This window comes from Salmo trutta, chromosome 23 (assembly GCF_901001165.1).
Source record: "Salmo trutta chromosome 23, fSalTru1.1, whole genome shotgun sequence".
NCBI classification, from domain to species: Eukaryota; Metazoa; Chordata; class Actinopteri; order Salmoniformes; family Salmonidae; genus Salmo; species Salmo trutta.
The window spans coordinates 47,320,828-47,342,038 of NC_042979.1; the positions used below are offsets into that span (position 1 = coordinate 47,320,828).

A 21,211-nucleotide genomic window follows, 5' to 3' on the forward strand; every position below is an offset into this window, starting at 1 on the left:
TACATATCTACCTCCATCACTCCAGTATCTCTGTCCCCTATACATATCTACCTCCATCACTCCAGTATCCCTGTCCCCTTCCCCCTATACATATCTACCTCCATCACTCCAGTATCCCTGTCCCCTGTCCCTATACATATCTACCTCCATCACTCCAGTATCCCTGTCCCCTTCCCCCTATACATATCTACCTCCATCACTCCAGTATCCCTGTCCCCTTCCCCCTATACATATCTATCTCCATCACTCCAGTATCCCTGTCCCCTATACATATCTACCTCCATCACTCCAGTATCCCTGTCCCCTTCCCCCTATACATATCTACCTCCATCACTCCAGTATCCCTGTCCCCTTCCCCCTATACATATCTACCTCCATCACTCCAGTATCCCTGTCCCCTATACATATCTACCTCCATCACTCACTCCAGTATCCCTGTCCCCTTCCCCCTATACATATCTACCTCCATCACTCCAGTATCCCTGTCCCCTGTCCCCTATACATATCTACCTCCATCACTCCAGTATCCCTGTCCCCTGTCCCCTATACATATCTACCTCCATCACTCCAGTATCCCTGTCCCCTTCCCCCTATACATTATCTACCCTCAATCACTCCAGTATCCCTGTCCCCTTCCCCCTATACATATCTACCTCCATCACTCCAGTATCCCTGTCCCCTATACATATCTACCTCCATCACTCCAGTATCCCTGTCCCCTATACATATCTACCTCCATCACTCCAGTATCCCTGTCCCCCTATACATATCTACCTCCATCACTCCAGTATCCCTGTCCCCCTATACATATCTACCTCCATCACTCCAGTATCCCTGTCCCCTATACATATCTACCTCCATCACTCCAGTATCCCAGTATCCCTTCCCCCTATACATATCTACCTCCATCACTCCAGTATCCCTGTCTCCTTCCCCCTATACATATCTACCTCCATCACTCCAGTATCCCTGTCCCCTTCCCCCTATACATATCTACCTCCATCACTCCAGTATCCCTGTCTCCTTCCCCCTATACATATCTACCTCCATCACTCCAGTATCCCTGTCCCCTTCCCCCTATACATATCTACCCTCCATCACTCCAGTATCCCTGTCCCCTATACATATCTACCTCCATCACTCCAGTATCCCTGTCCCCTATACATATCTACCTCATCACTCCAGTATCCCTGTCTCCTTCCCCCTATACATATCTACCTCCATCACTCCAGTATCCCTGTCCCCTTCCCCCTATACATATCTACCTCCATCACTCCAGTATCCCTGTCCCCTTCCCCCTATACATATCTACCTCCATCACTCCAGTATCCCTTCCCCCTATACATATCTACCTCCATCACTCCAGTATCCCTTCCCCCTATACATATCTACCTCATCACTCCAGTATCCCTGTCCCCTATACATATCTACCTCATCACTCCAGTATCCCTGTCTCCTTCCCCCTATACATATCTACCTCCATCACTCCAGTATCCCTGTCCCCTTCCCCCTATAAATATCTACCTCCATCACTCCAGTATCCCTTCCCCCTATACATATCTACCTCCATCACTCCAGTATCCCTTCCCCTATACATATCTACCTCCATCACTCCAGTATCCCTTCCCCCTATACATATCTACCTCCATCACTCCAGTATCCCTTCCCCCTATACATATCTACCTCCATCACTCCAGTATACCCTTCCCCCTATACATATCTACCTCCATCACTCCAGTATCCCTGTCCCCTGTCCCCTATACATATCTACCTCCATCACTCCAGTATCCCTGTCCCCTTCCCCCTATACATATCTACCTCCATCACTCCAGTATCCCTGTCCCCTTCCCCCTATACATATCTACCTCCATCACTCCAGTATCCCTGTAACCTATACATATCTACCTCCATCACTCCAGTATCCCTGTCCCCTATACATATCTACCTCCATCACTCCAGTATCCCTGTCCCCTATACATATCTACCTCCATCACTCCAGTATCCCTGTCCCCTATACATATCTACCTCCATCACTCCAGTATCCCTGTCCCCTATACATATCTACCTCCATCACTCCAGTATCCCAGTATCCCTTCCCCCTATACATATCTACCTCCATCACTCCAGTATCCCTGTCTCCTTCCCCCTATACATATCTACCTCCATCACTCCAGTATCCCTGTCCCCTTCCCCCTATACATATCTACCTCCATCACTCCAGTATCCCTGACTCCTTCCCCCTATACATATCTACCTCCATCACTCCAGTATCCCTGTCCCCTTCCCCCTATACATATCTACCTCCATCACTCCAGTATCCCTGTCCCCTATACATATCTACCTCCATCACTCCAGTATCCCTGTCCCCTATACATATCTACCTCCATCACTCCAGTATCCCTGTCCCCTATACATATCTACCTCATCACTCCAGTATCCCTGTCTCCTTCCCCCTATACATATCTACCTCCATCACTCCAGTATCCCTGTCCCCTTCCCCCCTATACATATCTACCTCCATCACTCCAGTATCCCTGTCCCCTTCCCCCTATACATATCTACCTCCATCACTCCAGTATCCCTTCCCCCTATACATATCTACCTCCATCACTCCAGTATCCCTTCCCCCTATACATATCTACCTCATCACTCCAGTATCCCTGTCCCCTATACATATCTACCTCATCACTCCAGTATCCCTGTCTCCTTCCCCCTATACATATCTACCTCCATCACTCCAGTATCCCTGTCCCCTTCCCCCTATAAATATCTACCTCCATCACTCCAGTATCCCTTCCCCCTATACATATCTACCTCCATCACTCCAGTATCCCTTCCCCCTATACATATCTACCTCCATCACTCCAGTATCCCTTCCCCCTATACATATCTACCTCCATCACTCCAGTATCCCTTCCCCCTATACATATCTACCTCCATCACTCCAGTATACCCTTCCCCCTATACATATCTACCTCCATCACTCCAGATCCCTGTCCCCTGTCCCCTATACATATCTACCCTCCATCACTTCCAGTATCCCGGTCCCCTTCCCCCTATACATATCTACCTCCATCACTCCAGTATCCCTGTCCCCTTCCCCCTATACATATCTACCTCCTCACTCCAGTATCCATCCCTGTCCCTATACATATCTACCATCTACCTCCATCACTCCAGTATCCCTGTCCCCTATACATATCTACCTCCATCACTCCAGTATCCCTGTCCCCTATACATATCTACCTCCATCACTCCAGTATCCCTGTCCCCTATACATATCTACCTCCATCACTCCAGTATACCTGTCCCCTATACATATCTACTACCTCCATCACTCCAGTATCCCAGTATCCCTTCCCCCTATACATATCTACCTCATCACTCCATATCCCTGTCTCCTTCCCCCTATACATATCTACCTCCATCACTCCAGTGTCCCTGTCCCCTTCCCCCTATACATATCTACCTCCATCACTCCAGTATCCCTGTCTCCTCCCCCTATACATATCTACCTCCATCACTCCAGTATCCCTTTCCCCTTCCCCCTATACATATCTACCTCCAATCACTCCAGTATCCCTTCCCCCTATACATATCTACCTTCCATCACTCCAGTATCCCGGGCCCTATACATATCTACCTCATCACTCCAGTATCCCTTGTCCACCCTATACATATCTACCTCATCACTCCAGTATCCCTGTCTCCTTCCCCCTATACATATCTACCTCCATCACTCCAGTATCCCTGTCCCCTTCCCCCTATACATATAATTACCTCCAGCACTCCAGTATCCCTGTCCCCTTCCCCCTATACATATCTACCTCCATCACTCCAGTATCCCTTCCCCCTATACATATCTACCTCCATCACTCCAGTATCCCGTCCCCCTATACAGTATCTACCTCATCACTCCAGTATCCCTGTCCCCTATACATATCTACCTCATACTCAGTATCCCTGTCCCCTTCCCCCTATACATATCTACCTCATCACTCCAGTATCCCTGTCTCCTTCCCCCTATACATATCTACCTCATCACCTCCAGTAATCCCTGTCCCCTTCCCCCTATACATATCTACCTCAATCACTCCAGTATCCCTGTCCCCTTCCCCCTATAAATATCTACCTCCATCACTCCAGTATCCTGTCCCCTTCCCCCTATACATATCTACCTCATCACTCCAGTATCCCCTGTCCCCTATACATATCTACCTCCATCACTCCAGTATCCCTGTCCCCTTCCCCCTATACATATCTACCTCCATCACTCCAGTACCCCTGTCTCCATCCCCCTATACATATCTACCTCCATCACTCCAGTATCCCTGTCTCCTATACATATCTACCTCCATCACTCCAGTATCCCTTCCCCCTATACATATCTACCTCATCACTCCAGTATCACCTTCCCCCTATACATATCTACCTCCATCACTCCAGTATCCCTTCCCCCTATACATATCTACCTCATCACTCCAGTATCCCTGTCCCCTATACATATCTACCTCCATCACTCCAGTATCTCCCTGTCCCCTTCCCCCTATACATATCTACCTCCATCACTCCAGTATCCCTGTCCCCTATACATATCTACCTCCATCACTCCAGTATCCCTGTCCCCTATACATATCTACCTCCATCACTCCAGTATCCCTGTCCCCTATACATATCTACCTCCATCACTCCAGTATCCCTGTCCCCTATACATATCTACCTCCCATCACTCCAGTATCCCTGTCCCCTATACATATCTACCTCCATCACTCCAGTATCCCTGTCCCCTATACATATCTACCTCCATCACTCCAGTATCTCTGTCCCCTATACATATCTACCTCCATCACTCCGTATCCTGTCCCCTAGACATATCTACCTCCATCACCCAGTATCCCTGTCCCCTATACATATCTACCGTCCATCACTCCAGTATCCCTGTCCCCTATACATATCCTACCTCCATCACTCCAGTATCTCTGTCCCCTATACATATCTACCTCCATCACTCCAGTATCCCTGTCCCCTATACATATCTACCTCTATCACTCCTTTATCCCTGTCCCCTATACATATCTACCTCCATCACTCCAGTATCCCTGTCCCCTATACATATCTACCTCCATCACTCCAGTATCCCTGTCCCCTATACATATCGAACCTCCATCACTCCAGTAATCCCTGTCCCCTATACATATCTACCTCCATCACTCCAGTATCCCTGTCCCCTATACATATCTACCCTCCATCACTTCCATATCCCTGTAGCCCTTCCCTTCCCCCTATACATAGCTACCTCCATCACTCCAGTATCCCTGTCCCCTATACATATCTACCTCCATCACTCCAGTATCCCTGTCCCCTATACATATCTACCTCCATCACTCCAGTATCCCTGTCCCCTATACATATCTAACCTCCATCACTCCAGTATCCCTGTCCCCTATACATATCTACCTCCATCACTCCGTATCCCTGTCCCCTTCCCCCTATACATATCTACCATCCATCACTCCAGTATCCCTGTCCCCTATACATATCTACCTCCATCACTCCAGTAAATCCCTTCCCCTATAGCATATCTACCTCCATCACTCCAGTATCCCTGTCCCCTATACATATCTACCTCCATCACTCCAGTATCCCTGTCCCCTATACATATCTACCTCCATCACTCCAGTATCCCTGTCTCCTTCCCCCTATACATATCTACCTCCATCACTCCAGTTTTTAAATGTTTCCTGAAAGCTTACTTTCTTACTCTTATTTCATGTGTTTTTGTTTCTAGTAATACATTGTTATTCTGTACAGCACTTTGAGATATCAGCTGATGTAAGAAGGGTTATATAAATTGATTTGATTTTGCGTTGTTGGGTTTTTTGAGTTTTCAAGAAAGGCATTTCACTGTATTTGTGCATCTGACATTAAAACGGGGATCTGTTAATCAGATCCAAGTAGTGCCATTGTGGAAGAAGCAGGTGATTGGTAGGAAGGGAAGCCGTGGACAAGGGGAAGGCAACGTGGACTTGGCTAGTCGGAAATGTGATCACTTCAGTGGAATTAATAGACCAATTTACACCATAATGATCATTCTCTTCAACATGTCTGTCTGTCTGTCTGTCTGTCTGTCTGTCTGTCTGTCTGTCTGTCTGTCTGTCTGTCTGTCTGTCTGTCTGTCTGTCTGTCTGTCTGTCTGGGGAGGGGGAGGAGCATACCATGAGAAAGTGCCCTCTGCCCTTCACTGCCACCCGCTGCTCTCACAACCACACACACAGCCATCGCCAGACAGACAGGCAGACGGACACATGACGGAAACTTCATGAAAAGCTCTCTCTCTCTTCCACTCTGTTTTGCTTGAGCTGGTGTCTACATCAAGATATAAGCCAGGGGGAAGCCAGGGGGAATTACGGAGACTAGCCTATAAGACACCGCTACTCTCTCACTCCCATGATCCTCTACTCCTTTCTTCCTCTTATTTTTCACAACCACTTTACTGTGTAACTTTTTACTGCTGCACATGCAAATTAGCATGATAGCTAAGCTAACTATGGGGGAAATATAGCCTACATGTTTAGAACGATAGCTGACATTTCACAGGCCAGTCTAGAAAGTTGACAGGAGTTTGGTATCTTGCTTCTTAAGCCTTCTTTGTATGATTCAGCATGACTTCACTGTTAGTTTCTGTAGTTCGCTCTGCATGAAGAACAGCTAACCACTGTGGAATTCCACACCCTCAATCCCTCTCACCAGTGATCTGTGTGGTAGAGCCAGTCAGTCAGTGAGCTGGGTTCTGTTTGTCTCTGGTTCGGCTTTGACTCATCGCTGAGTCATGTAACGGCCTAGCTCCTAGTCACCTACCCACTCGCTCCTGAGACTCTTCAAGGTCACACACTCATCTGTGTTCCTTCCGGTCGCCGGTCACAGATCGATGTGCATAGCGATGAGTCACAGAGCTAGGCGCTCGCTCGTCTGCATATGAGATGAGTTAGGCCGAGGTGGAGACTGAGCTAAACGGAGAGGCAGTTGTGGTCAGAGAACCTCTCGGATTGTTTTCAACGGTCTTTCGGTTAAGTTAAGGGTCTGAGTCACACAACGTCCCGGTTTTATGCCCTGGACACACCTTAGATGCCGAACGGCTGAAAGCAGCCCTCTGTAGAATCGTCAGAATACAAAATAGAAAATGTCAGCCGATATTCTAGTCTCTTGTTTCCTGTTTCACGATGAGTGTTTGCCTTTTCTTTTTTTTGTTGTTGCTGGTTCTGAGTTTACAGTGACCATCTGTGTGTTTGTCTACTGTGTGAGCCAGCTGTTTTAAAAGGACTCTGTGGTAGTCCTTGGTCTGAAGAGGAAAATGCTATTTTCTACATTTTAGTCATTTAGCAGCCGCTCTTATCCAGAGCGACTTACAGTAGTGAGTGCATACATTTCATTTCATGCATTTATTTTGTATTTTTTTTGTACTGGCCCCCTATGGGAATCGAACCCACAACCCCGGCGTTGCACTCACCATGCTGGCGTTGCAAACACCATGTTCTACCAACTGAGCCACAGGGAAGGCCAACCTGCCCGGGTTAAGGATATGATCACATCCATTCTCTCTCGCTCAGCACTGACTGAGCTTATCCTTAGGAAAATAACCCCAGACGTCCCACCCTGGCCATCCGTCCAGGCTCTACCACTCCACTACCCCATTTCACTCAGACTCAGCTCACCAGTCATTTTGTAGTGTAATATAGACACTCTCCATTTTGTTCTCCACTATCATCTTTGCTCAAGAAATGCTGGCCAATTTCTTTTCTAATATGAATATAGCCAGGAATAGAGACTTGAGTAGTAGGAAGAAGGTTAGAGTGCCAAGACAACAACCTCTCCCTGAACGTCAGCAAGACAAAGGCACTGACCGTGGACTACAGGAAAAAGGAGGGCCGAACAGGTCCCCATTTACATCGACGGGGCTAAAGTGGAGTAGGTCGAGAGTTTCGAGTTCCTCTATGTCCACACCACAAAGGATCGATCGTGGTCCAAACACACCAAGACAGTCGTGAAGAGGGCCTGACAATGCCCCCCCCCCCCAGGAGGCTGGAAATTATTTGGCACAGGCCCTCAGATCCTGCTTGGCATCAAACCGCTAGGCGTTACAGAGGGCAGCACGTACGGCCCAGTACATCACTGGGGCCAAGCTTCCTGCTATCCAGGACCTCTATACCAGGCGGTGTTAGAAGAAGGCCCAGCCACCCAAGCTGTAGACTCTCTCTGGTACCTCAAGCGGTACCAATGCACCAAGTCTGGAACCATCAGGACCCTGAACAGCTTCTACCCCCCCCCCCCACAAGCCATGAGACATAGCTAATCAAATGACTACCCAGACTACCTGCATTCACCCTTTTTTTTAACTAACTTTCTTGCACTGACTCTATGTGCACACACGCTGGACCCTAACGCGCGAGGCTGGACCCTACCCTCGCATGCACACACACATTCTGATGACACCACTGTTACTGTCTATTATCTATCCTTTACCCCTACCTACAGTATACTGCTGTTACTGTCTATTATCTATCCTTTACCCCTACCTACAGTATACTGCTGTTACTGTCTATTATCTATCCTTTACCCCTACCTACAGTATACTGCTGTTACTGTCTATTATCTATCCTTTACCCCTACCTACAGTATACTGCTGTTACTGTCTATTATCTATCCTTTACCCCTACCTACATAATACGGCTGTTACTGTCTATTATCTATCCTTTACCCCTACCTACAGTATACTGCTGTTACTGTCTATTATCTATCCTTTACCCCTACCTACATAATACTGCTGTTACTGTCTATTATCTATCCTTTACCCCTACCTACAGTATACTGCTGTTACTGTCTATTATCTATCCTTTACCCCTACCTACAGTATACTGCTGTTACTGTCTATTATCTATCCTTTACCCCTACCTACAGTATACTGCTGCTACTGTCTATTATCTATCCTTTACCCCTACCTACAGTATACTGCTGTTACTGTCTATTATCAATCCTGTTGCCTAGTCACTTTACCCCTACCTGTATGTACAGTACATTGCTACGTCAATTACCTGGTAACCCTGCACATAGACTCAGTACTGGTACTCTCTGTATACAGCCATGTTATTTTCTACTTCCTGTATACAGCCATGTTATTTTCTACTCTCTGTATATAGCCATGTTATTTTCTGGTCTGGTGTGAGGAGGAAGCTTGCCCCTGGTCCAGCATGGTCTAGTGTGAGGTGGAAGCTTGCCCCTTGTCCAGCCTGGTCTGGTGTGAGGAGGACGCTTGCCCCTGGTCCAGCCTGGTCTGGTGTGAGGTGGAAGCTTGCCCCTGGTCCAGCCTGGTCTGGTGTGAGGTGGAAGCTAGCCCCTGGTCCAGCCTGGTCTGGTGTGAGGAGGAAGCTTGCCCCTGGTCCAGCCTGGTCTGGTGTGAGGAGGAAGCTTGCCCCTGGTCCAGCCTGGTCTGGTGTGAGGGGGAAGCTTGCCCCTGGTCCAGCCTGGTCTGGTGTGAGGGGGAAGCTAGCCCCTGAGTTCTTCCATGCTGTAATGCAGCTGATGTGTTTCTATAACAACAGTTCTTGCTCCTCTATACACCCTGTTGACCACAAGCAGGAAATCAGGAAGCAAATCTAATCTCAACCACTCAGTGCCATGGATGCTTGCTGTCTAACGTGCATGGAGATATTTTTTCTCCGGCCTGAAGGCGTCTGCGGTGGTGACAAGAACAGGGTCGGTCATGTTCAGTAGGCACAAAATACTCCGAAATGGAATGGAACGAGAAGGCACACTATCTGAACTGGTTCAATAAGAAAGGCTTGGTTTCTGTTTTGCTATGGTATACCCTAATGAATACGCCACCCAGGAGAAGGAGATGGGAGGAACTGTCTGCTTGATGGGTTAGGCCAGGGTTATGTTTCTGGGTTGGGATGCCATTGATCCTCCCTGCTGCCTTTTAAACGTTTCCTCCAACCTGAGAACTCGTCAAGTGTTTCTTAGAAGAATTGAATTTAGCCTCAAGTACATGTGGCAACTGGCAGATGTTTCTTATGTTGACAACCCCAATACCGTGACATAATGAGACTGGCAGCGCTGCTATTAATACAGCCCCACTACCATGAAATAATGAGACTGGCAGCTCTGCTATTAATACAGCCCCACTACCATGACATAATGAGACTGGCAGCTCTGCTATTAATACAGCCCCACTACCATGACATAATGAGACTGGCAGCTCTGCTATTAATACAGCACCACTACCATGACATAATGAGACTGGCAGCGCTGCTATTAATACAGCCCCACTACCATGACATAATGAGACTGGCAGCTCTGCTATTAATACAGCCCCACTACCATGACATAATGAGACTGGCAGCGCTGCTATTAATACATCCCCACTACCATGACATAATGAGACTGGCAGCTCTGCTATTAATACAGCCCCACTACCATGACATAATGAGACTGGCAGCTCTGCTATTAATACAGCCCCACTACCATGACATAATGAGACTGGCAGCTCTGCTATTAATACAGCCCCACTACATGACATAATGAGACTGGCAGCTCTGCTATTAATACAGCCCCACTACCATGACATAATGAGACTGGCAGCTCTGCCTATTAATACAAGCCCCACTACCGTGACAAATGAGACTGGCAGCTCTGCTATTAATACAGCCCCACTACCGTGACATAATGAGACTGGCAGCTCTGCTATTAATACAGCCCCACTACCATGACATAATGAGACTGGCAGCGCTGCTATTAATACAGCCCCACTACCGTGACATAATGAGACTGGCAGCTCTGCTATTAATACAGCCCCACTACCGTGACATAATGAGACTGGCAGCTCTGCTATTAATACAGCCCCACTACCATGACATAATGAGACTGGCAGCTCTGCTATTAATACAGCCCCACTACCATGACATAATGAGACTGGCAGCGCTGCTATTAATACAGCCCCACTACCGTGACATAATGAGACTGGCAGCGCTGCTATTAATACAGCCCCACTACCGTGACATAATGAGACTGGCAGCTCTGCTATTAATACAGCCCCACTACCGTGACATAATGAGACTGGCAGCGCTGCTATTAATACAGCCCCACTACCATGACATAATGAGACTGGCAGCTCTGCTATTAATACAGCCCCACTACCATGACATAATGAGACTGGCAGCGCTGCTATTTAATACAGCCCCGCTACCATGCATAATGAGACTGGCAGCTCTGCTATTAATCCAGCCCCACTACCATGAACTAATGAGACTGGCAGCTATGCTATTAATACAGCCCCACTACCATGACATAATGAGACTGGCAGCTCTGCTATTAATACAGCCCCACTACCATGACATAATGAGACTGGCAGCGCTGCTATTAATACAGCCCCACTACCATGACATAATGAGACTGGCAGCTCTGCTATTAATACAGCCACACTACCATGACATAATGAGACTGGCAGCGCTCCTATTAATACAGCCCCACTACCATGACATAATGAGACTGGCAGCGCTGCTATTAATACAGCCCCACTACCATGACATAATGAGACTGGCAGCGCTGCTATTAATACAGCCCCACTACCATGACATAATGAGACTGGCAGCTCTGCTATTAATACAGCCCCACTACCATGACATAATGAGACTGGCAGCTCTGCTATTAATACAGCCCCACTACCATGACATAATGAGACTGGCAGCTCTGCTATTAATACAGCCCACACTACCATGACATAATGAGACTGGCAGCTCTGCTATTAATACAGCCCCGCTACCATGACATAATGAGACTGGCAGCTCTGCTATTAATACAGCCCCACTACCATGACATAATGAGACTGGCAGCTCTGCTATTAATACAGCCCCACTACCATGACATAATGAGACTGGCAGCTCTGCTATTAATACAGCCCCACTACCATGACATAATGAGACTGGCAGCGCTGCTATTAATACAGCCCCACTACCATGACATAATGAGACTGGCAGCTCTGCTATTAATACAGCCACACTACCATGACATAATGAGACTGGCAGCGCTGCTATTAATACAGCCCCACTACCATGACATAATGAGACTGGCAGCGCTGCTATTAATACAGCCCCACTACCATGACATAATGAGACTGGCAGCGCTGCTATTAATACAGCCCCACTACCATGACATAATGAGACTGGCAGCTCTGCTATTAATACAGCCACACTACCATGACATAATGAGACTGGCAGCTCTGCTATTAATACAGCCCCACTACCATGACATAATGAGACTGGCAGCTCTGCTATTAATACAGCCACGCTACCATGACATAATGAGACTGGCAGCTCTGCTATTAATACAGCCCCGCTACCATGACATAATGAGACTGGCAGCTCTGCTATTAATACAGCCCCACTACCATGACATAATGAGACTGGCAGCTCTGCTATTAATACAGCCCCACTACCTTGACATAATGAGACTGGCAGCTCTGCTATTAATACAGCCCCACTACCATGACATAATGAGACTGGCAGCGCTGCTATTAATACAGCCACACTACCATGACATAATGAGACTGGCAGCGCTGCTATTAATACAGCCCCACTACCATGACATAATGAGACTGGCAGCGCTGCTATTAATACAGCCCCACTACCATGACATAATGAGACTGGCAGCGCTGCTATTAATACAGCCCCACTACCATGACATAATGAGACTGGCAGCTCTGCTATTAATACAGCCCCACTACCATGACATAATGAGACTGGCAGCTCTGCTATTAATACAGCCCCACTACCATGACATAATGAGACTGGCAGCACTGCTATTAATACAGCAACACTACCATGACATAATGAGACTGGCAGCTCTGCTATTAATACAGCCACACTACCATGACATAATAAGATAGTACACATTGTGAAATACATGAGCTACATTTCCCTGGTCTCTGTAAAACGTTCCTCTCTTGAACGATTGATGCTTTTGGACCTCAACTCTAGGTACAGGACACCTATCAGACCTGTTTGTCATCTAACACTGTTGTTATTGTTGTTTGTCTTCCCTCTCCACCCTCAGTCCCAAAGGGAAGAAATTCCGGAGCAAACCCCAGCTGTCCCGTTACCTCGGCAACGCGGTGGACTTGGGATGTTTCGACTTCCGAACGGGCAAGATGATGCCCGGCAAGATGCAGAAGAACAAACAGAGGCTACGGAATGAGAACCTCACCATCAACAAGGTACAGGTTAGCTTAGGCTACACGTCAGGGTCCTTCAAATGCCCTTCTCTCCGCTCTCCCAACGGCCTCCTATTTTTAATTTTTAAACGTTTAGTGAACATTTGAGTTGGGAGTCCTATTGAGACCACTCAGCCCTTTGCTAGCAGTGGTTTTCATGTCTAGTCTGTGTAATTCAATATTTTTCTTCACTCACTCATTCCTTCTCAATTATCTCCTTTCTCCCAAAGTGTGCACTTGTTCACTTCCCTTGGACAGGAAGTGACTGGTAAAAGTAATATAGTGGGAACGCCCTCTCTAGCCCATGCCTCTGCCAATCCAACGCTTTTAGATTTGTGGGAAATGGTCAATGAGTGTACCCTTCAGGAGAAATGGGATATGATTGCCTGTGGGTTTTTCCACTCCATGCAGCACAGTAGCTGACTGTTCTCTCCTCTTACCTGCCCTGTCTACTAGCTGTACTGTGGTTTAGTGTGGTGTCTACTGGCTGTACTGTGGTTTAGTGTGGTGTCTACTGGCTGTACTGTGGTTTAGTGTGGTGTCTACTGGCTGTACTGTGGTTTAGTGTGGTGTCTACTAGCTGTACTGTGGTTTAGTGTGGTGTCTACTGGCTCTACTGTGGTTTAGTGTGGTGTCTACTGGCTGTACTGTGGTTTAGTGTGGTGTCTACTAGCTGTACTGTGGTTTAGTGTGGTGTCTACTGGCTGTACTGTGGTTTAGTGTGGTGTCTACTAGCTGTACTGTGGTTTAGTGTGGTGTCTACTGGCTGTACTGTGGTTTAGTGTGGTGTCTACTAGCTGGCTGTACTGTGGTTTAGTGTGGTGTCTACTAGCTGTACTGTGGTTTAGTGTGGTGTCTACTAGCTGTACTGTGGTTTAGTGTGGTGTCTACTGGCTGTACTGTGGTTTAGTGTGGTGTCTACTAGCTGTACTGTGGTTTAGTGTGGTGTCTACTAGCTGTACTGTGGTTTAGTGTGGTGTCTACTAGCTGTACTGTGGTTTAGTGTGGTGTCTACTAGCTGTACTGTGTTTAGTGTGGTGTCTACTGGCTGTACTGTGGTTTAGTGTGGTGTCTACTAGCTGTACTGTGGTTTAGTGTGGTGTCTACTGGCTGTACTGTGCTTTAGTGTGGTGTCTACTAGGTGTACTGTGGTTTAGTGTGGTGTCTACTAGCTGTACTGTGGTTTAGTGTGGTGTCTACTAGCTGTACTGTGGTTTAGTGTGGTGTCTACTAGCTGTACTGTGGTTTAGTGTGGTGTCTACTAGCTGTACTGTGGTTTAGTGTGGTGTCTACTGGCTGTACGGTGGTTTAGTGTGGTGTCTACTAGCTGTACTGTGGTTTAGTGTGGTGTCTACTAGCTGTACTGTGGTTTAGTGTGGTGTCTACTAGCTGTACTGTGGTTTAGTGTGGTGTCTACTAGCTGTACTGTGGTTTAGTGTGGTGTCTACTAGCTGTACTGGTGGTTTAGTGTGGTGTCCTACTAGCTGTACTGTGGTTTAGTGTGGTGTCTACTAGCTGTACTGTGTTTAGTGTGGTGTCTACTGGCTGTACGGTGGTTTAGTGTGGTGTCTACTAGCTGTACTGTGGTTTAGTGTGGTGTCTACTAGCTGGCTGTACTGTGGTTTAGTGTGGTGTCTACTAGCTGTACTGTGGTTTAGTGTGGTGTCTACTAGCTGTACTGTGGTTTAGTGTGGTGTCTACTAGCTGTACTGTGGTTTAGTGTGGTGTCTACTAGCTGTACTGTGGTTTAGTGTGGTGTCTACTGGCTGTACGGTGGTTTAGTGTGGTGTCTACTAGCTGTACTGTGGTTTAGTGTGGTGTCTACTAGCTGGCTGTACTGTGGTTTAGTGTGGTGTCTACTAGCTGTACTGTGGTTTATTGTGGTGTCTACTGGCTGTACTGTGGTTTAGTGTGGTGTCTACTGGCTGTACTGTGGTTTAGTGTGGTGTCTACTAGCTGTACTGTGGTTTAGTGTGGTGTCTACTAGCTGGCTGTACTGTGGTTTAGTGTGGTGTCTACTAGCTGTACTGTGGTTTAGTGTGGTGTCTACTGGCTGTACTGTGGTTTAGTGTGGTGTCTACTAGCTGTACTGTGGTTTAGTGTGTGTCTACTAGCTGTACTGTGGTTTAGTGTGGTGTCTACTAGCTGTACTGTGGTTTAGTGTGGTGTCTACTAGCTGTACTGTGGTTTAGTGTGGTGTCTACTAGCTGTACTGTGGTTTAGTGTGGTGTCTACTGGCTGTACGGTGGTTAGTGTGGTGTCTACTAGCTGTACTGTGGTTTAGTGTGGTGTCTACTAGCTGGCTGTACTGTGGTTTAGTGTGGTGTCTACTAGCTGTACTGTGGTTTAGTGTGGTGTCTACTAGCTGTACTGTGGTTTAGTGTGGTGTCTACTAGCTGTACTGTGGTTTAGTGTGGTGTCTACTGGCTGTAACTGTGGTTTAGTGTGGTGTCTACTAGCTGTACTGTGGTTTAGTGTGGTGTCTACTAGCTGTACTGTGGTTTAGTGTGGTGTCTACTAGCTGTACTGTGGTTTAGTGTGGTGTCTACTAGCTGTCCTGTGGTTAGTGTGGTGTCTACTAGCTGTACTGTGGTTTAGTGTGGTGTCTACTAGCTGTACTGTGGTTAGTGTGGTGTCTACTAGCTGTACTGTGGTTTAGTTGTGGTGTCTACTGGCTGTACGGTGGTTTAGTGTGGTGTCTACTAGCTGTACTGTGGTTAGTGTGGTGTCTACTAGCTGGCTGTACTGTGGTTTAGTGTGGTGTCTACTAGCTGTACTGTGGTTTAGTGTGGTGTCTACTACTGTACTGTGGTTTAGTGTGGTGTCTACTAGCTGTACTGTGGTTTAGTGTGGTGTCTACTAGCTGTACTGTGGTTTAGTGTGGTGTCTACTAGCTGTACTGTGGTTTAGTGTGGTGTCTACTAGCTGTACTGTGGTTTAGTGTGGTGTCTACTGAGCTGTACTGTGTTTAGTGTGGTGTCTACTAGCTGTACTGTGGTTTAGTGTGGTGTCCTACATAGCTGTACATGTGTTTAGTGGTGGTGTCTACCTTAGGCTGTACTGGGGTTTAGTGTGGTGTCTACTAGCTGTACTGTGGTTTAGTGTGGTGTCTACTAGCTGGCTGTACTGTGGTTTAGTGTGGTGTCTACTAGCTGTACTGTAGTTTAGTGTGGTGTCTAATAGCTGTACTGTGGTTTAGTGTGGTGTCTACTAGCTGTACTGTGGTTTAGTGTGGTGTCTACTAGCTGTACTGTGGTTTAGTGTGGTGTCTACTAGCTGTACTGTGGTTTAGTGTGGTGTCTACTAGCTGTACTGTGGTTTTAGTGTGGTGTCTACTGGCTGTACGGTGGTTTAGTGTGGTGTCTACTAGCTGTACTGTGGTTTAGTGTGGTGTCTACTAGCTGGCTGTACTGTGGTTTAGTGTGGTGTCTACTAGCTGTACTGTGGTTTAGTGTGGTGTCTACTAGCTGTACTGTGGTTTAGTGTGGTGTCTACTAGCTGTACTGTGGTTTAGTGTGGTGTCTACTAGCTGTACTGTGGTTTAGTGTGTCTACTGGCTGTACGGTGGTTAGTGTGGTGTCTACTAGCTGTACTGTGGTTAGTGTGTGTCTACTAGCTGGCTGTACTGTGGTTTAGTGTGGTGTCTACTAGCTGTACTGTGGTTTATTGTGGTGTCTACTGGCTGTACTGTGGTTTAGTGTGGTGTCTACTGGCTGTACTGTGGTTTAGTGTGGTGTCTACTAGCTGTACTGTGGTTTAGTGTGGTGTCTACTAGCTGTACTGTGGTTTAGTGTGGTGTCTACTAGCTGGCTGTACTGTGGTTTAGTGTGGTGTCTACTAGCTGTACTGTGGTTTAGTGTGGTGTCTACTGGCTGTACTGTGGTTTAGTGTGGTGTCTACTAGCTGTACTATGGTTTAGTGTGGTGTCTACTAGCTGTACTGTGGTTTAGTGTGGTGTCTACTAGCTGTAATGTGGTTTAGTGTGGTGTCTACTAGCTGTACTGTGGTTTAGTGTGGTGTCTACTAGCTGTACTGTGGTTTAGTGTGGTGTCTACTGGCTGTACGGTGGTTTAGTGTGGTGTCTACTAGCTGTACTGTGGTTTAGTGTGGTGTCTACTAGCTGGCTGTACTGTGGTTTAGTGTGGTGTCTACTAGCTGTACTGTGGTTTAGTGTGGTGTCTACTAGCTGTACTGTGGTTTAGTGTGGTGTCTACTAGCTGTACTGTGGTTTAGTGTGGTGTCTACTAGCTGTACTGTGGTTTAGTGTGGTGTCTACTAGCTGTACTGTGGTTTAGTGTGGTGTCTACTGGCTGTACTGTGGTTTAGTGTGGTGTCTACTAGCTGTTGTGGTTTAGTGTGGTGTCTACTAGCTGTACTGTGGTTTAGTGTGGTGTCTACTAGCTGTACTGTGGTTTAGTGTGGTGTCTACTAGCTGTCATGTGGTTTAGTGTGGTGTCTACTAGCTGTACTGTGGTTTAGTGTGGTGTCTACTAGCTGTACTGTGGTTTAGTGTGGTGTCTACTAGCTGTACTGTGGTTTAGTGTGGTGTCTACTAGCTGTACGTGGTTTAGTGTGGTGTCTACTGGCTGTACGGTGGTTTAGTGTGGTGTCTACTAGCTGACTGTGGTTTAGTGTGGTGTCTACTAGCTGGCTGCTGTGGTTTAGTGTGGTGTCTACTAGCTGTACTGTGGTTTAGTGTGGTGTCTACTAGCTGTACTGTGGTTTAGTGTGGTGTCTACTAGCTGTACTGTGGTTTAGTGTGTGTGTCTACTAGCTGTACTGTGGTTTAGTGTGGTGTCTCTAATGGCTGTACTGTGGTTTAGTGTGGTGTCTACTAGCTGTACTGTGGTTTAGTGTGGTGTCTACTAGCTGTACTGTGGTTTAGTGTGGTGTCTACTAGCTGTACTGTGGTTTAGTGTGGTGTCTACTAGCTGTACTGTGTTTAGTGTGGTGTCTACTGGCTGTACTGGGGTTTAGTGTGGTGTCTACTGGCTGTACTGGGGTTTAGTGTGGTGTCTACTAGCTGTACTGTGGTTTAGTGTGGTGTCTACTAGCTGGCTGTACTGAGTGGTTAGTGTGGTGTCTACTAGCGTACTGTGGTTTAGGTGTGGTGTCTACTGCTGTACTGTGGTTTAGTGTGGTGTCTACTAGGCTGTACTGTGGTTTAGTGTGGTGTCTACTAGCTGTACTGTGGTTTAGTGTGGTGTCTACTAGCTGTACTGTGGTTTTAGTGTGGTGTCTACTAGCTGGCTGTACTGTGGTTTAGTGTGGTGTCTACTAGCTGTACATGTGGTTTAGTGTGGTGGTCTACTGGCTGTATGGTGGTTTAGTGTGGTGTCTACTAGCTGTACTGTGGTTTAGTGTGGTGTCTACTAGCTGTACTGTGGTTTAGTGTGGTGTCCTACTAGCTGTACTGTGGTTTTAGTGTGGTGTCTACTAGCTGTACTGTGGTTTAGTGTGGTGTCTACTAGCTGTACTGTGGTTTAGTGTGGTGTCTACTAGCTGGCTCTACTGTGGTTTAGTGTGGTGTCTACTAGCTGTACTGTGGTTTAGTGTGGTGTCTACTAGCTGTACTGTGGTTTAGTGTGGTGTCTACTAGCTGTACTGTGGTTTAGTGTGGTGTCTACTGGCTGAACTGTGGTTTAGTGTGGTGTCTACTAGCTGTACTGTGGTTTAGTGTGGTGTCTACTAGCTGTACTGTGGTTTAGTGTGGTGTCTACTAGCTGTACTGTGGTTTAGTGTGGTGTCTACTAGCTGTACTGTGGTTTAGTGTGGTGTCTACTAGCTGTACTGTGGTTTATTGTGGGTCTACTAGCTGTACTGTGGTTTAGTGGTGGTGTCTACTAGCTGTACTGTGGTTTTAGTGTGGTGTCTACTGGCTGTACGGTGGTTTAGTGTGGTGTCTACTAGCTGTACTGTGGTTTAGTGTGGTGTCTACTAGCTGGCTGTACTGTGGTTTAGTGTGGTGTCTACTAGCTGTACTGTGGTTTAGTGTGGTGTCTACTAGCTGTACTGTGGTTTAGTGTGGTGTCTACTAGCTGTACTGTGGTTGGTGGGTGTCTACTAGCTGTACTGTGGTTTAGTGTGGTGTCTACTAGCTGTACTGTGGTTTAGTGTGGTGTCTACTAGCTGTACTGTGGTTTAGTGTGGTGTCTACTAGCTGTACTGTGGTTTAGTGTGGTGTCTACTAGCTGTACTGTGGTTTAGTGTGGTGTCTACTAGCTGTACTGTGTTTAGTGTGGTGTCTACTAGCTGTACTGTGTTTAGTGTGGTGTCTACTGGCTGTACTGGGGTTTAGTGTGGTGTCTACTAGCTGTACTGTGGTTTAGTGTGGTGTCTACTGGCTGTACTGTGCTTTAGTGTGGTGTCTACTAGCTGTACTGTGGTTTAGTGTGGTGTCTACTAGCTGTACTGTGGTTTAGTGTGGTGTCTACTAGCTGTACTGTGGTTAGTGTGGTCTACTAGCTTACTGTGGTTTAGTGTGGGGTGTCTACTAGCTGTACTGTGGTTTAGTGTGGTGTCTACTAGCTGTACTGTGGTTTAGTGTGGTGTCTACTAGCTGTACTGTGGTTTAGTGGTGGTGTCTACTAGCTGTACTGTGGTTTGTGTGGTGTCTACGGCTGTACTGTGGTTTAGTTGTGGTGTCTACTAGCTGTTCTGTGGTTTAGTGTGGTGTCTACTAGCTTGTACTGTGGTTTAGTGTGGTGTCTACTAGCTGTACTGTGGTTTAGTTGGTGTCTACTAGCTGTACTGTGGTTTAGTGTGGTGTCTACTGGCTGTACTGTGGGTTAGTGTGGTGTCTACTAGCTGTACTGTGGTTTAGTGTGGTGTCTACTGGCTGTACTGTGGTTTAGTGTGGTGTCTACTAGCTGTACTGTAGTTTAGTGTGGTGTCTACTAGCTGTACTATGGTTTAGTGTGGTGTCTACTTGCTGTACTGTGGTTTAGTGTGGTGTCTACTAGCTGTACTGTGGTTTAGTGTGGTGTCTACTAGCTGTACTGTGGTTTAGTGTGGTGTCTACTAGCTGTACTGTGGTTTAGTGTGGTGTCTACTAGCTGTACTGTGGTTTAGTGTGGTGTCTACTAGCTGTACTGTGGTTTAGTGTGGTGTCTACTAGCTGTACTGTGGTTTAGTGTGGTGTCTACTAGCTGTACTGTGGTTTAGTGTGGTGTCTACTAGCTGTACTGTGGTTTAGTGTGGTGTCTACTAGCTGTACTGTGGTTTAGTGTGGTGTCTACTAGCTGTACTGTGGTTTAGTGTGGTGTCTACTAGCTGTACTGTGGTTTAGTGTGGGTTCTAGCTGTACTGTGGTTTAGTGTGGTGTCTACTAGCTGTACTGTGGTTTAGTGTGGTGTCTACTAGCTGTACTGTGGTTTAGTGTGGTGTCTACTAGCTGTACTGTGTTTAGTGTGGTGTCTACTAGCTGTACTGTGTTTAGTGTGGTGTCTACTAGCTGTACTGTGGTTTAGTGTGGTGTCTACTAGCTGTACTGTGGTTTAGTGTGGTGTCTACTAGCTGTACTGTGGTTTAGTGTGGTGTCTACTAGCTGTACTGTGGTTTAGTGTGGTGTCCTACTAGGATGTACTGTGGGTTTAGTGTGGTGTCTACTAGCTGTACTGTGGTTTAGTGTGGGCTACTGGCTGAGGTGGTTTAGTGTGGTGTCTATAGCTGTACGTGGTTGTAGTGTGGTGTCTACTAGCTGGCTGTACTGTGGTTTAGTGTGGTGTCTACTAGCTGTACTGGGTTTTAGTGTGGTGTCTACTAGCTGTACTGTGGTTTAGTGTGGTGTCTACTAGCTGTACTGTGGTATAGTGTGGTGTCTACTGCTGTACTGTGGTTTAGTGTGGTGTCTACTGGCTGTACTGTGGTTTAGTGTGGTGTCTACTAGCTGTACTGTGGTTTAGTGTGGTGTCTACTAGCTGTACTGTTGTTTAGCTGTGGTGTCTACTA

The 21,211-nt window shown here is 47.0% G+C and overlaps 1 protein-coding gene across 1 annotated transcript in view; it reads left to right on the top strand.

Annotated features, from left to right (window-relative positions):
• LOC115160163 (methyl-CpG-binding domain protein 2) overlaps positions 1 to 21,211 on the top strand; it is a 104,076-nt gene that overhangs the window by 23,967 nt on the left and 58,898 nt on the right. The window contains exon 2 of the mRNA XM_029710538.1: positions 13,105 to 13,264. Coding sequence (XP_029566398.1) covers positions 13,105 to 13,264 — 160 coding nt within the window. The remainder of the gene's footprint in view (positions 1 to 13,104; positions 13,265 to 21,211) is intronic.